This window comes from Rhinopithecus bieti, unplaced genomic scaffold (assembly GCF_001698545.2).
Source record: "Rhinopithecus bieti isolate Rb0 unplaced genomic scaffold, ASM169854v2 scaffold_11110, whole genome shotgun sequence".
NCBI classification, from domain to species: Eukaryota; Metazoa; Chordata; class Mammalia; order Primates; family Cercopithecidae; genus Rhinopithecus; species Rhinopithecus bieti.
The window spans coordinates 1,492,090-1,507,338 of record NW_016806890.1 but is presented as its reverse complement, the minus strand read 5'-3'; the positions used below and the strand labels follow the sequence as shown (position 1 = coordinate 1,507,338).

Below are 15,249 nucleotides of genomic sequence, written 5' to 3'. Positions count from 1 at the left end.
TATATATACATATATTAAGAAAAAGTATATTTGATAAGTCTATTGCACCTGTTGTCTTTCACTAGGGTTAATGTCTTCAGCAAAGACACTGGAATCTGGAGTAAATATACTGTGCTCACATTTTTTGGGAATTCATACATCTCAAATTCTATTGCAGAAGTCCAGGTTCCATCACCAATTTCATGCAAGGTAGCATACTTTAAACAGGTGTGTATCCTTTCATCAGAATCCCATCCAGAACAAATTCACAGAATTGTCCTTTATTACTACTCTACTTGAGACAGCTAGCAACTGGTGGTCATTCTTTAGCTGTATCGTAAATGTATACCTTAGTCTACTTTAAGCTACAAAGCCTATCACTTTCATGACTAATCAATTTGATGCACTGAAAATAAAAATATATATATATTAATTATGTTAAATGATGTCTGGGAAGGGTACCTCTTTCTACAGATTATTTGAATAATGAATTTAACCTCATATTCTTCAAATACTGTACAATTAGAATTTTTTTCTTATGCAATATTTTTTCTAGAGGGGGCCTATTTGGTCCTATCAGGCACAAACATGGTGTGAGAGGAAATGGTGAGTACTGAGGAGAGTCCCTCCAGGGCTCTGGACTACAAGTGAGGAAAACCACTTTTCCTGTTGGCCATTTCTTCATTGGCAGAACTTACCCATTGGGAGCATGTGTTTATTGGGGTCTGAATGGGAAGAGTGGCTGTCTGGGCTGGTGAACACAGGCCTATTCTGGATCTAACTACAATTTTCCCTGTCTCAAGCTGTGGCCCCGACTTTGTTTTTAATCTAATTTTTTCTTTCACAAACTAAAGAATACATCCTACAGAAGACCTAAAACTCCACCAGGGTTTCAGAAGCTATGTGTGGAATGTGGTATTCTGAATATTTCACAAGCTCCTTTTCCAACCTTCACATAAGCTTTCAGGAACAATGCTTAACTTGCACTTTGATAGAAGCTAAAACACAGGTGTTTTCCTGATGTCACCAAGCGTCCAACATGACATCTACTCATCTCCTTCGAAAGCCTCAGGGGCAGTCAGGGTGACGCTGGCTATTTCAAACACTGAGTTATCAGAGGTACATTAGGATGAGGATGTAGCTTTGGTAAAGATTTATCTAACAATGCTCAGAATCTTCTCACTTGACAGGGAAACTTCCTGTGGATTTCAATCAGAGAACATGTAGCTAGAAAAGAGAAAAACATGTTTTGTCTAATCTTGACATATCCTGCACATCTTAGAACACCTACCCAGTCTTTTCATTTCTCACAGTGATTCAAAGAAAGAATTATCTTTGCCTTAAAACATATAATGTCCCATTTCTTTACATTAGAGAACTCATCAAAGTGGAATGCCGACCAAATCTCTAAGACACACCATAAGAAACAAATGGCACGTTGTTTATTTGAATTTTCAAAATAAGATTTGCATTACCTCTGTATTAACAACTTCCATTGGTCTTTTCTTGATTTCTCCTATGTCCAAGTAACTGAGGAAAAAACAAACAAACAATAAGAGTTGCTTTTACAGACTTTAAGTCAGTAATTTGTTTTAAGAAATCATTAAAAAATAAAGCAACTCATAGGAAATTCTCAACCTTAAAGCAAACACAAATAGCTACTAATTAAAAGCAATTACAATAGTAAAAGCTGCTTGCAGTGTCACCAACCAGAGCTGACACATATCTACCCTAAACTTCAAGAGAAGGAAAGTCTTAGAAATACATACATCTATTAGGGAACATTTTTCCCTCTTAATAGTTAGTTGCTTACTATATACACTGTATTCTTACAGATCTGATTTTTTAAAAGAGTGGCTTATGTGCAAAGCTGCTTAACTGTTCCATTAAATACAGGCTTTAGGTCAAAGGAAGTACTGATAGCATGCATTAAGGTAACAACTGGGAAAGGCTGAGAAATTATTTTCTCTATGAGAGCACCTTAATGATACAAAAACACTCAGTCATGTGGGATGACTTTGGTAATTGGTTCAGCTCAGAAACAGATGGGTGGACTAATTAACCTCTGGAGTCCCCTATTATTCCATTACTATTTGCTCTAGATATTGACAGTGATCATTCTTTAGCTGTCGCATAAGCACAACCTGAAATTGTATACCTTTGTCAACTTCACGTGTAACATCACTGTGATGTGGTTCCAGTTTTTAAATGGTCCCTAAACTGTGCTTCATACATAAAATGTGCTAAATAAACATTTTAATATTAAAAATATAAACGCAACATTTAATTTATAATAATAGATCGACCCTTTACCCCAACTACTATAATTGCCAACTTGTCCCAAAAAAAGCTTATGTTAGAATTAATTTTGGCTATTGAATTGTTTTTATTGTTGCTGTTTGCCTTTTTGGATAAAATACTTTAGTTAATTGATACATCCAGAAATTGTCATACATTGCCCCTATATAAAAGTAGTCATATATTTTAAAACAGTGCAAACACTCCATCTCAGCAACAAAATGGGTCTTTCGTGGACCTGCAGGGGCTGAGTTTTGAAATAATACCAAAATATTCTGTCATGTGCAGGAAAGTGGTTTCAGATCTACAAGATTAATGCTGTAGAGTCAACTTCCAACAATGCACAGGGAAAGTTTTGGAGAAAATAATCTCTAGAATTCTCTGCTGTAAAATAAAGGTTTTGAATGTGTGGTCTCACATTTGAAATAAATAAGGGTTTAATAGCTACCTGACGTTTAGTTATCATTTCAAAATATTAGAAAATCTAAGTGAAAGCAATTCAAGCAGAGATTTGATCAGTTCCATTTGAAAAAGATGTTGCTGTCTTTCCCCACATCATTTGGGGTCTAAATGAAAGCCCACGAATCGTCCTTAACATCATTTGGGCTTTCTTTTGTTCTGACAGTTTCTCCATTCATTACATAAACTTACAAGTGCTAAGTTTCAAATACATTCAACATTCAAGTATTCTTGGCTTCTATCATTATAATCATAGATACTACTTCTTTAACACAAATAAAATAGTCATCTGTCAGCATGGAAACCTAACTATGGACTCTGTTAGAACAAATTCAGTTTTTTATGTATAAACTAAAAGCAAAAATAACATGCAAATCTCTTAGAGAGATTTGAGTACACTTTCTATTTGGTGTGGAACTGTATCTTTTTTTAAAAAATCTTGTGAGTTGGTAGAACCAAATAAACAAAAGAACATGAATTTTAAAAGTGAGTCTACAACTTTCAACCGTTCAGAGATTCTGAACCAGATTTTCATTTCCATGAAATTGCTTTATATGGAAATATTTAAAAAAAAAATAAAGTATGTAACAAAAGGAACTGGTCATAGAGGTGTCTTACATTTATGTAACACTTGGTGTTTACAAAACACACTCTCATCTATAGCATTTACTTTTATCACAGCCCTGTGTGGTACAAATAGTTATGTACCTTTTCTGTATTAAAAAACTGACTAGCTGAGTCAAGTGACTTGTCCAAGGACACAGAGTTGATCAGCAACTAAGTATTCAGTCTCCTGATTTTAAGTTTATTTTAAGCATGCAGTTTCATTTAGCCCTTTTTTATGAAGTTTAACAAAGCATGCTTAAGAAGCTTGGGGGGAGGAATAAATCCAAATATATCCCTCACTTTCCATGAAAAGAATGTCTGACATAACAAAAAGTATAATAGAATACCTAGAACTCAATTTAAACAAATATAGGTGAGGAAGGATTACATTCAAGAACTTCAGTGATATTTTGAAAAATATTTCTATGTAGTTAAAAAACTTTATTTGAATTTTAATTATTAAGAATCCAATAATGCTTATGAATTCATAAGCTTAGATTTATGGTCAAGGCTTTTTGCTATCCTGGGCCCAAGATGAATTTCAATTAAAATGTTCTATTAAACTATGGAATACAGAGTTACCATATGATCCAGCAATTTCACTCTTAGGTATACACCAAAGAGAAATGATAACTTGTACACAAATATTCATAGATGCATTATTCATAACAGCTAAAATGTGAAACAGCCCAAATATACATCAAGTGATTAATGAATAAGCATGGATGTAAAAGGTAGTATACCCAAATCATGATTCAACAATAAAAAGAATGAAGTACTGATGCATGCTACAACATGGATGAACCTTGAAAATATTACAGTTAAGTGAAATAAGCCAGACATAAAGACCATATATCATACGATTCCATTTATATATGTCCAGAATAGACAAATCCATAGATTCAGAAAATAGATTAGTGGCTACCAGATGACAGGGGAAAGAGGAACCTGGGAGGTACAAATGTTTTGGCGGGAGGGCTGGAAATAAACTACAATTAGTTGGTGGTGATGGTTGCACAACTCTGAATATACTGAAAGCCAATGAAATTGTTGGATTTTATGCTGTAATAAATCTATCTCAATAAAGCTGTAAAAAAAAAATGGAATGCAAAATTCTACCTGTCCTATAATGCCCACCCCAACCAACTCTCAACTCACAATTCACACATAACCTTATTTTTCTAATTGCACGTATCTCTTTGTACCTTGCATTAAAATTGTTAGTATGAAGGTAGTCCAGTTAGGTTGAAAGCTCCTAAAGACAAGGAATCATGCCTTCCTCATCTTTGTTCCCTGAATTGAGGGTTTCTTAATTCACTGAACACTTACTATGAGTGAACTCAAGAGCTGGGAATAAGGACCCCTGGGAATAAGGACCGTTGCTGGAGGCGGACAGGACAGTCGACAAATACAGTCAGCCAGTAAACTCTTCCTGCATTACGCTAACAGCATAAACATGCAGGGGGTGGAGCAGGGTCACAAAAGTAAGTGTTGTCAATTCTACTTGGATAGAAAGGTTGAAATAATTTAAACAGTATGGGAAATGCAGAGCAATTTTCTCCTCTGGTGACAATATAGTGTCCAACACTTGGAAGTGATTTTTAAGAATGTTTATTTAAATTAAAAGGATGGAGTTCCAAGAAAACAAATAAGGAAAAGGAAAGGAAAAACTGAACAGAAAACGCAAAAGTATCAGTTTGGTCACTAACCTTTGCAAGGATAATTTTTCTTAAAGATTCCTGTTGTTTATACACAAATTTTAAGTTTACTCCTACTGTTACCCAAGTGAAATTCCTTCTCCAGTCACAGTGTCAATCTCTGCCCCCCAACTGCAACGAGAGTTTTCAGTGGCATCAGTCACACCGAGAAGTCACAGCCCCTCAACCACTGAGGTGCGGTGGGGTAAGGATCTGCATTTCCTCATATCAAGCCCGCACGATAGGGCACCTGAAATGGGTGGGCGGTGGGGAAGACCGACTCACTTGAGTTTCTTGAAGGCTTCCTGGCCTCCGGCCACGTAGTTGCCCCCGCTCTGGATCTGGTCTAGCTTCCGGATGCGGTGGCCAGTCCGCGGGGTGTAGATGTTCCTGACGGCCCCAAAGGGTGCCTGAACGCCGCCGGTCACCTCCTTCAGGAAGACGTCGAAGCTGGACACCTTCTTCTCATGGATGACGACGCGGCGCCCCGCGAAGAAGGGGTCCCCGTTGCGGTACACAAGCACGCTCTTCACGACGGGCTGAGACAGGTGGCTGGACCTGGCGCTGCTGCCGCTCATCTTCCCCGCTGGCCGCTGCCTCAGCTCGCTGCTCCGCGCCGGGAGGCACCTCCGCTTCCCCAGCGGCCTCACTGCACCCAGGGCGCGGGATCGCCTCCTGAAACGAACGAGAAACTGACGAATCCACAGGTAAAGAGAAGTAACGGCCGTGCGCCTGGCGTCCACCCCGCGGAGACACTAGGAGCTGCAGGACTCGGAGTAGACGTTCAAGTTTTTCACCGTGGCGTGCACAACCAATCAGGGCCCGCAGTGTGCGCACCACACCTGGTTCACCAGCTACCGGCAAAATGAAGGTGGACCTCCTCGGAGCAGAAGCAGGAACCGCGCGGGGGCTTCGAGCAGGCACGCCGAGTGAGGGCAGGAGAGAGGAGGACACACACACACACACACACACATAAATATGGTGAAACCCAATTTCTTACATCATATCTGTGCTACCCTTTCCAAACAGCCTAATTTTTCTTTTCTCTCTACTTGCAGCCTTATAACCTCAATCTCCTGCTTTCTCCCAAATTAAAGCAATTAAGTTCCTGGCTGTAGTTGCCCAGGTTTTTCTTTGCTGGAAGATAACCGTGCAAAGCCAGGCGCGGTGGCTTACGCCTGCAAATTGCAGTACTTTGAGGGGCTGAGGCGGGAGGATTGCCTAAGACCAGGAGTTCTAGACCAGCCTGGGAAACACAGGGAAACCCCCGTCTCTATAACGCGCCTGTGATCACTTGAGGCAAGGAGTTTGAGACCAGCCTGACCCAGTCTCTATAATTAAAAAAAAAAAGTAGGTGGGCATGGTGTGGGCCTGTGGACCCAGCTATCTCGGAGGCTGAGGCGGGAGGATCACTTGAGCCCAGGTGGTCGAGGCTGCAGTAACCTATGATTTTGCCACTGCACTCCAGACTGGGCGACACAGCAAGACCCCGTCTGAAAAAGGAGAGAGAGAGAGAGAGAGAGAGAGAGAGAGAGAGAGAGAGAGAGACTGTGTCCGGGTACGGTGACTCATGCCTGTAATCCCAGCATTTTTGGAAACTGAGGCAGGAGGCTCACTTGAGCCCGGGAGTTTGAGACCAACCTGAGCAACACAGCAATAGCTCATCCCGGAAGGACGGAGGGAAGGAAGGAAGGGAAAAATAAATGTAAGTGAATGAATGAATGAATGAGAAACAGAGGGAAGACTCGCGCGTCTAGGACCCCTAATCCCCTCCCCGATGATCAGCGCCGCCTGGCGGCGAAGCGCGGGTGCGCATCACGTGAACACAGCAGGCAGCGCGCAAGCTGGGCCCTGGTTGGGGAGGCGGGCCCGGGAGGTGCCCTCCGCGGTAGTACCTACCCACACTCGCGTGCTAGAGAGGGGAGGGGAGTTCGGGCGCCGGCCGCGCGGGGGCGGGGCTGTGGCACTGTGGTGAACTCTGCGGCTGTCTCGCGTCGCTCACGCTGTTCCTCCAGCTGCTGTTACCTCAGCGGGCCTCCCTCACCCCGGGGGGAACGGAGTTGTTACTTCCCGCTGTTTCCATAGCAACCGCAGCCTAGCGCGGGGAGCGAGTCGGTGAACCAGGCCTAGCTTGAGCCTGCCTCCCTGGGATATGCTGGCTGCCTCGGGCAGAGGCGGAAGAACAGGGATTTGGAGGAAGAGGGAGAAACAGATGACATTATCATGCGCTCATTCAATAAATGGACGCCTGCTGTGTGCCAGGCCCTGTACTAGTTGGGGCCACGGCAGTGAAAAGGAAAACCTACAAAATTTTGAGTGCCGCCCCCATTTGGGCACAGCCCTGAAGGCCAGCCCTTTTGGAGGTGCTTCTCATGCAAAAGGAATCGTCCTGGAAAAAGTAGGAGTTGAAGCCAAACAGCCAAATTCTGCCATTAGGAAGTGTGTCAGGGTCCAGCTGATCAAGAATGGCAAGAAAATCACAGCCTTTGTACCCAACGACGTTTGCTTGAACTTTATTGAGGAAAACGATGAAGTTCTGGTTGCTGGGTTTGGTCGCAAAGATCATGCTGTTGGTGATATTCCTGGAGTCCGCTTTAAGGTTGTCAAAGTAGCCAGTGTGTCTCTTCTGGCCCTATACAAAGGCAAGAAGGAAAGACCAAGATCATAAATTTTAATGGTGAAAACACTGTAGTAATAAATTTTCATATGCCAAAAAAATAAAATAAAAATTTTGAGTGCCTACGCTGTGCCAAGCTTTACACCAGGGAAAGGATTTTTCACTGGCGTGAGAAGGCTAAATGTCTGACTGGCTGTCCAAGAGCCCACATCTGTGCTGTTTGTGTAGATTGTTAGCTCTGTCTGAGGAATAACAAGGGAGAGGAGTTGTGAGAATAGTAAGAGCCCCAGTAAAGAGTCGCTTTGTCCAGTCCAGTCTGGGACATACATATTGTGGCACCAGGAAAATGTTTAAAGAGTCGAAATCTTGCAGCTCATCTCTGCCAGTGTCCTTCATTCCTCCTAAGACTTTTCTACCATGTGTCATGTCCAAATTACTGGGTGTTCCTAACTCATGATATATGAATAAAAAGAATAACTGCCGTTAATTGAACACTATAACCATGGACCAGGTATTATGTAAGGCACTTTATGTAGATTATCTAATTTAATATTCACAATAACCTTCAGAGGTAAACATTATTCTTTCCTCAGCTGAGGAAACGGAAGGGTAGAGAAATCAAATTTACCTCGGGTCACACACAGGAGTTCAAACCCATTCGCAGGTTCTAAGGATTAGAAAACGAAAGAGAGAGAGAGAGTTCAAACCCAATTCTGTCTTATTCCACAAGCTCCGTAACCACTGTCATACCACTGTGAAAGATGAATGTGTGGGACATTGCAATCTGGAGAGAAACATTTTTTTCCCTTTGAGATTTCTGTTCTGAAAAAATGCTTTTATTAAAGCCATGTAATATATTAGTGCCTTGAAAATTAACACTTTTTTTTTTTTTTTTTTTTTGAGACGGAGTCTCGCTCTGTCGCCCGGGCTGGAGTGCAGTGGCCGGATCTCAGCTCACTGCAAGCTCCGCCTCCCGGGTTTACGCCATTCTCCTGCCTCAGCCTCCCAAGTAGCTGGGACTACAGGCTCCCGCCACCTCACCCGGCTAGCTTTTTTTGTATTTTTTAGTAGAGACAGGGTTTCACCGTGTTAGCCAGGATGGTCTCGAACTCCTGACCTCGTGATCCGCCCGTCTCGGCCTCCCAAAGTGCTGGGATTACAGGCTTGAGCCACCGCGCCCGGCCCGAAAGTTAACAGTTTTCAAACGCAGAAACAAAAAACCAAATACCCGCATGTTCTCATATAAGTAGGAGCTAAATGAGGAAAACTCATGGACATAAAGAAGGGAACAACAGACACTGGGGCCTAGTTGAGGGTGGAGCATGGAAGGAGGGAGAGGAGCAGAAAAAATAACTATTGAGTAATAGGCTTAGTACCTGGGCGATGAAATAATCTGTACAACAAACCCCCGTGACACGGGTTGCCTATATAAACAACCTGCATATGTACCCCTGAACCTAAAATAAAAGTTAAAAAAAAAAAAGTTAACAAGTTTCTAAAGAAGGCGAAAGAGAACAATACAGGGAGGAAATAGACAAGGGAAATTTTGTGAGCTGGTTGTGGAGAATACACAGGTTGAGGGATGGATGGGGAAAATATCTGTGAAAATGTGCTACCACATAGGTGAGTAAGATAAAATACTTGTTATGTAGAATGGAAGGCAATTAAGTAGTCCCCTCCCCAAACAGCCTAAAATTCCTGTCATCTATATTAACCCAATGTAAAATGAAAATGTGTGGCCTCTTATTCAAAAATTAAGAATTTGATGATAGCAACAACAGAGCATTAAAGCAATCATGGGGTCCTTCTTGATGTGGACCCCGTCGCCAGCCCATGAAGCTGCCCGCATCAAGTCTATGCCTCCCAGTGTGGTATCTCCAGCCCGAATTTGTCTCCTGAGCTTAGAGATGTCTCTTGGATATGATGTGGTGATAAATGTTTAACTGCTGGCTTTTAGGAAGGAAGAGAAGGCCTTGATTCATAGTATTTGCCAATCTCTGTAGCTTACTCCAAATATGGCCAATTTCTAGATACCAATCTAACATCAATGATGCCAAGGAAGGTGCAGCAGCAAGTCATTTTATGCTATTTCCACCATGCAGGCACAGCAGACTTAAGTAACTTTAAGAGCACAGATAGTAGTAAAATGTAGATAGAGATGAGTTTTGAGTATTTATTATCTTTGTTTTCAATGTAATTTATTTAATTGTATATTTATACAATTATTTTTTATTTAATTGTATATTTAAAATTATTTTTTATTTAATCGTATATTTATACAGTTACTTTTAACAATGCCCATGTTTACAATTCCTGAGAATTTAACAAGTGCCTCACACGCCAGAACAAGGCCGTTCCAGGCATACAATTCTCCAGACAGCATCTCTAGACCATCTAAAAGGCAGCCTAGACTCGAAATGTTCACGTGATCTCAAGTTTTCCTCAAAAACACTTTTCCTATGTTTCCTGCTTCCACACATGGACCCTCATCTACTCATTTGCTCAAAGCTAGAACATATACACTTCTCTTCTTCATAGAACACATTTAACTGTGGCAGAGAAACAACGACAAAAACAGTCAGATATCTGCAGTCTCTCTCCATGCTCCTGTTGCTTGCTGGATTGGTTTTGGAGCTCTTCTCTCTTGTGCAAAGTCTGAACACTGAGCAAAGAGAGAAGGCTTTAAGAAGTCAGAAAGGTTATATAAACCCTGATCATGAAGAGCTGAGGTAGAATGAGGAGCAGAATGCTGAGGAATGAGGAGCTTCAGATGGATACAAGGGAATGTTTGAGAACACATATAGGAAAGGAGGGGAGAGTTTTGTATTTTAGCTTCTTCCTAAGTATATGAAAGGCATTGAGAATGAGAGAGATGGCCAAAGAAGATTCTTTAAAAAGTTTTGCTGTGCATTAAAAATAATACCACCAGCAGGACATGGTGGCTCAAACCTGTAATCCCGGCACTTTGAGAGGCTGAGGCAGGTGGATCGCTTGAGCCCAGCAGTTCGAGACCAGCCTGGCCAACATGGTGAAACCCCATCTCTAAAAAAAAAAACAAAAAAAAAAAAATTATTCAGGCATAGTGGCATGCATCTGTAGTCCCAGCTACCCAGGAGACTGAGGTGGGAGAATCACCAGAGCCTGGGAGGTTGAGGCTGCAGTGAGCCACGATCATGCCATTACACTCCAACCTGGATAAGAGAATGAGACCCTGTCTCAAAAAATCAAAAAGAAAAATAATAATACCAACAAGGCATTTGCTGTTTCCTCAAGAGCCTAAATCTCTGAAATGCTTTCAATTACATATTTCTGCTTAAACAATATTTATTTTGATGTAATACTGTGCTAAAACCAGACCACATTGCACCCTAGGTTTATAAGGGCTCTTCAGCTAATCACCAAGTTCTATCAATTCTACCTCTCAAATATTTCTTAAATCCGTTCACTTATCTCCAAACCCATTTCCGCTTTTGAATTCAAGGCATCATCATCCCCTAAGAGGTAACCCTGTTTCCAGTTTGCTTCCCTGTTATCCATTCTCCACAGAACAGTCAGCCTGAAAGGCTGCTGAAAACACAGATCTATCCATTTCGCTTTCCAGCTTAAAATTCTTCAAATCCTTATCAATTTCTTACAGTGAAATCCAATATCATCAACTTTGATTACAAAGCCATAAATACACTACTGGTGCTTTAGTTTCCATCTCTTCTTGCACAAATCTTCCTATGGCTCTCCAAAGTGAAAACCTGTACCATCGCTTCCTTTAAAATCCCTTTGGATGTACTTTACAGCCCCTTATCCCCTCATTCCTATTTATTTGGCTTCCTCCAACTCCCTCTATAGATCAAGTCCCAACTTAAGTGTCAGTTCCCCAGGAAATCTTCTCTATCTCACTCCCCAGATCAGGATAAACCCCCAACATATTATATATTTTTTCTCTATAGGTTTTATCAATGACAATTATAAAATTTAAAATATTTATTTATTTGTTTTTAAAAGATGGGATCTCGCTATGTTGCCCAGGCTAGAGAGCAGTGGTTACTCACAGGCATGAGCATAACATACTGCAGCCTTGACCTCATGGGCTCAGGTGATCCTCCCACCTCAGCCTCCCAAGTAGGTAGGACTACAGGTGCAAGTCACCATGCCTGGCTATATAATTACAAATCTTCATATAATTATATGTTTAATTATAAAGCTTTATATAATTACATGTTTAATCTTTGTAGAGTTAAATGTTTATATGTATAAATTTCCTAAGGAAAAGGATTGTGTTCATTTTATTCATCAATGTCTTACTAGTACCTAGCACAGAGGCTGGAACATGGTAAGTAGTAAATAATTATTTCATGAATTAATTAATAAAAGGAAAATATATTAAAATTAACTTAAAACTTCAAAAAAATGGAAAATACTCCTTTAGAAGGAAACATATTTTCAGATCAGCAAAAAAAAAGTACATCCCTTGACAACCAAAGAGATTCTAAGACTAATTGCTTAGCTTCCACAGAAAATGCACAGCCACGTGCAGAGGTGTGTACCTACACAGGAAACCAAACTCTCTTACCCAGTATTGAGTTTTAATATCCTTTGAAGGCAATAGAGATATGTATGAAATGGGGGACATATTCTGCTAGTTTTTCCTTAAAAAGTGTCACCTTTACAATCGGTTTTCACATCTTAGCCTCAAAAAGAACAGGAACTTGAGTGCCTTGAGAGTGTTTCTTGGACCTACACATGGATAATGGTGACTCTCTGATAAGCCTCTTGTCAGGTAAATTCAATCAGTTCTGGTAATCGCTAACTTCTTCTTCGTATCCATGTGCGAGGTGGCCTACCCCAGTTGGCTATATTAACTGGCTAACTCATTGGCCAATATTGACTATAATGGGTAACATCCTTAACTCCTATCCAGAACCAAATCCTGTAGCTTCCATTTGCCTAACACACCTTAATCCTTCCTCTGCTGCTCATCCTCATTGCCTGACCTAGCTTTAGAGCTTTGTTTGTTTGTTTGTTTGTTTGTTTTGAAACAGAGATTTGCTGTTGTCACCCAGATTGGAGTGCAATGGCATGATCTCGGCTCACTGCAACCTCTGCCACTCGGGTTCAAGCAGTTCTCCTGCCACAGCCTCCCGAGCAGCTGGGATTACAAGTGCCTGCCACCATGCCAATCTAATTTTTGTATTTTTAGTAGAGACAGGTTTTCACCATGTTGGCGAAGCTGGTCTCAAACTCCTGACCTCAGGTGATCCACCCACCTTGGCCTCCCAAAATGCTGGGATTACAGGCGTGAGCCACTGCATGCAACCTAAAAATGCTTGTTCTATACATTGCCATATAACTAAGGAGTTAAGAATAATAAAAAGGCTTGCTTTAGAGCACGGATACTAAAACTGGAATGATACAGGTAAGATTAGCATAAGTTCCTGTGTAAGGATGACATGCAAATAAATGAAGTATTCCATATTTTTTTCCAAAAGAAAAAAAAGAAAAGAATAATAAAAAGTAAAAAGTTGTTGTTGTTTTTGTTGTTGTTGTTGTTTTGAGATGGAGAGTCTCTGTCACCCAGGCTGGAGTGCAGTGGCGCCATCTCAGCTCACTGCAACCTCCGCCTCCTCGGTTCAAGCAATTCTCCCACCTCAGCCTCCTGAGTAGCTGGGATTACAGGTGTGCACCACCATGCCCAGCTAATTTTTGTATTTTTAGTAGAGATGGGCTTTCACCATGTTGGCCAGGCTGTTCTCAAACTCCCAACCTCAGGTGATCCCCCACTTCAGCCTCCCAAAGTGCTTGGATTATAGGTGTAAGCCACTTTTCCCAGCCAGAAGTAATCATTTACTACTTTCTTTATTTCCACTTAGAATGTGAGATGAGTAGAAACAGTCTCCTAAAACCAGAAGCATTAAACCTTATTTTATATAAAATCATAAGTGAATCCTGAAGAAAACCATAAACTGAATTCTGAAGAAAACCATAGTTATCTTGGAATTCTACATAAACCAAATACCACATTTCTCCAAGTCAAAATTTTCTTTCTCTGAAAAACACATACAATTTTATGTTGACAGATTTAATAGCAGTGAAAAAACTTGCAGTTCACTAGAATAAGACCTGCAAACCCACCATAAAGTAGCAAGTTTAGAGGCCGAGGTGAAGAAAAGTCGGCAAACACTCAAACCGAGAGCTTCTATTTTCTCTGTGTTATGGAAGGAAGTATCTTCCATGGATCTTCTAGCAGTTAGTATCATGGTAAACATAAGTGTTTAATAAATATTTGTTAAATGAATTAATCTGAGCATGAAGGGTGCTGGGGATATGAAGGAAGAAGAGATGCACCTTGAGGAGCGTCGAACAGTTGCTGTGATGTGCCCAGTGTTGTATTAGAAACCATTATGGAGTATATATGCTCATATGTGGTTTCTGCCCTTAATCCTTTTCAAAGAGAATATTGGTAGACTTTCATTCCTAACAACATGGTGAGCTAAATATCTTGGATCACTCTCCTTCTAAAGCAATCTAAAACACTTGATCTTTTTTCACAATATCTAATTTTTTTTTTTTTTTTTTTAGAAACAGGGCCTCCCTCTGTCACCCAGGTTGTGGCATGATGATAGCTCACTGCAACTTCTAGGCTTAAGCAATCTTCCTGCCCCAGCCTCCTTGGTAGCTAGGATTACAGGTGTGTGCCACTACAACCGGCTAATTTTTTTAAATTTTGTGGAGGGATGGGGTCTCTCTGTGTTGCCCGAGCTGGTCTTGAACTCCTGGTCTCAAGCAATCCTCCTATCTTGGCCTCTCAAAGTGCTAGAATTACAGGCATGAGACACCATGCCTGGCTAAATGTCTAAATCTTTTTAAATGCATTGCCAATTCGGCAAGAATGAAAAGAATTCAGAAAAGCCAAAACTTGAGTGATAACAGAAACCCTGGGAAGTAAGCAAGCACTGAAATCAGCTTTAACTCTAAGTATACCTGCCTATGCCCTGGTGATCTGGAACTGTTATTTTGACGGCTACACAGGGACAGAGACACAAGAAATAGGGCTAGGGCCTCCCAAGGTGAAGATTCAGAGAGAAGTTTCCCATGCAAATATGGAAATTCAAAGAGTTACACCATAAATGTGATGGTGAATAAGAAATTAGCCCTCTTTGCAGAGCAATTACGGCAAGAAGATATGCTTATTTTCCCATTTGTGCTAAAGGCTGAGGTGGGAGGAAGGGAGCACAGAATTTCATCCTGATGCCTCATAATTACATCAATTGAGCCCCAGATAGCTGTGGAACCTAATTAACTCTTTCTTTGTGATCTAAAAACGTGGGGCAAAGAATTAAATGTAAAGTGATCCTGGATTGGAATTGTCCGCAGATGACTGACAGAAACCAACACAAATTTTCTCTGGAAGAACACAGCTTCTACTCAATTTACAAATAATCCCCATAGATAATGTTCCAAGAAACATGAATATACAGTCAAAAAACCTAAAACTTATAAGAAAACAAATGATAAATGGAATCTGAAGGAAAAACAGCCAGAAGAATCAGACCTACAAAAATTTCAGGTACAGGAATTATCACAGGCAGAATGTAAAAT

The 15,249-nt window shown here is 40.9% G+C and overlaps 1 protein-coding gene and 1 pseudogene across 3 annotated transcripts in view; one reads left to right on the top strand and one right to left on the bottom strand.

The window, feature by feature from the left end:
- Positions 1-7,073, bottom strand: part of DCDC2 (doublecortin domain containing 2) — a 195,906-nt gene extending 188,833 nt beyond the window's left edge. The window contains exons 1-3 of one of the 2 annotated variants that reach the window (XM_017878555.1): positions 6,939-7,073; positions 5,325-5,714; positions 1,455-1,509 (exon numbers count right to left, since the gene is read on the bottom strand). In XM_017878555.1, coding sequence (XP_017734044.1) covers positions 1,455-1,509; positions 5,325-5,617 — 348 coding nt within the window. In that variant the 5' untranslated portion in view covers positions 5,618-5,714; positions 6,939-7,073. Of the gene's footprint in view, positions 1-1,454; positions 1,510-5,324; positions 6,060-6,938 lie in introns of those variants that run through there. The other variant, XM_017878554.1, reaches the window with a different exon arrangement.
- Positions 7,074-7,167: 94 nt separating this feature from the next.
- Positions 7,168-7,757, top strand: LOC108533669 (40S ribosomal protein S23 pseudogene; annotated as a pseudogene). Its single transcript, XR_001886787.1, has one exon. The product of XR_001886787.1 is annotated as a 40S ribosomal protein S23 pseudogene (transcript).
- Positions 7,758-15,249: the final 7,492 nt, after the last annotated feature.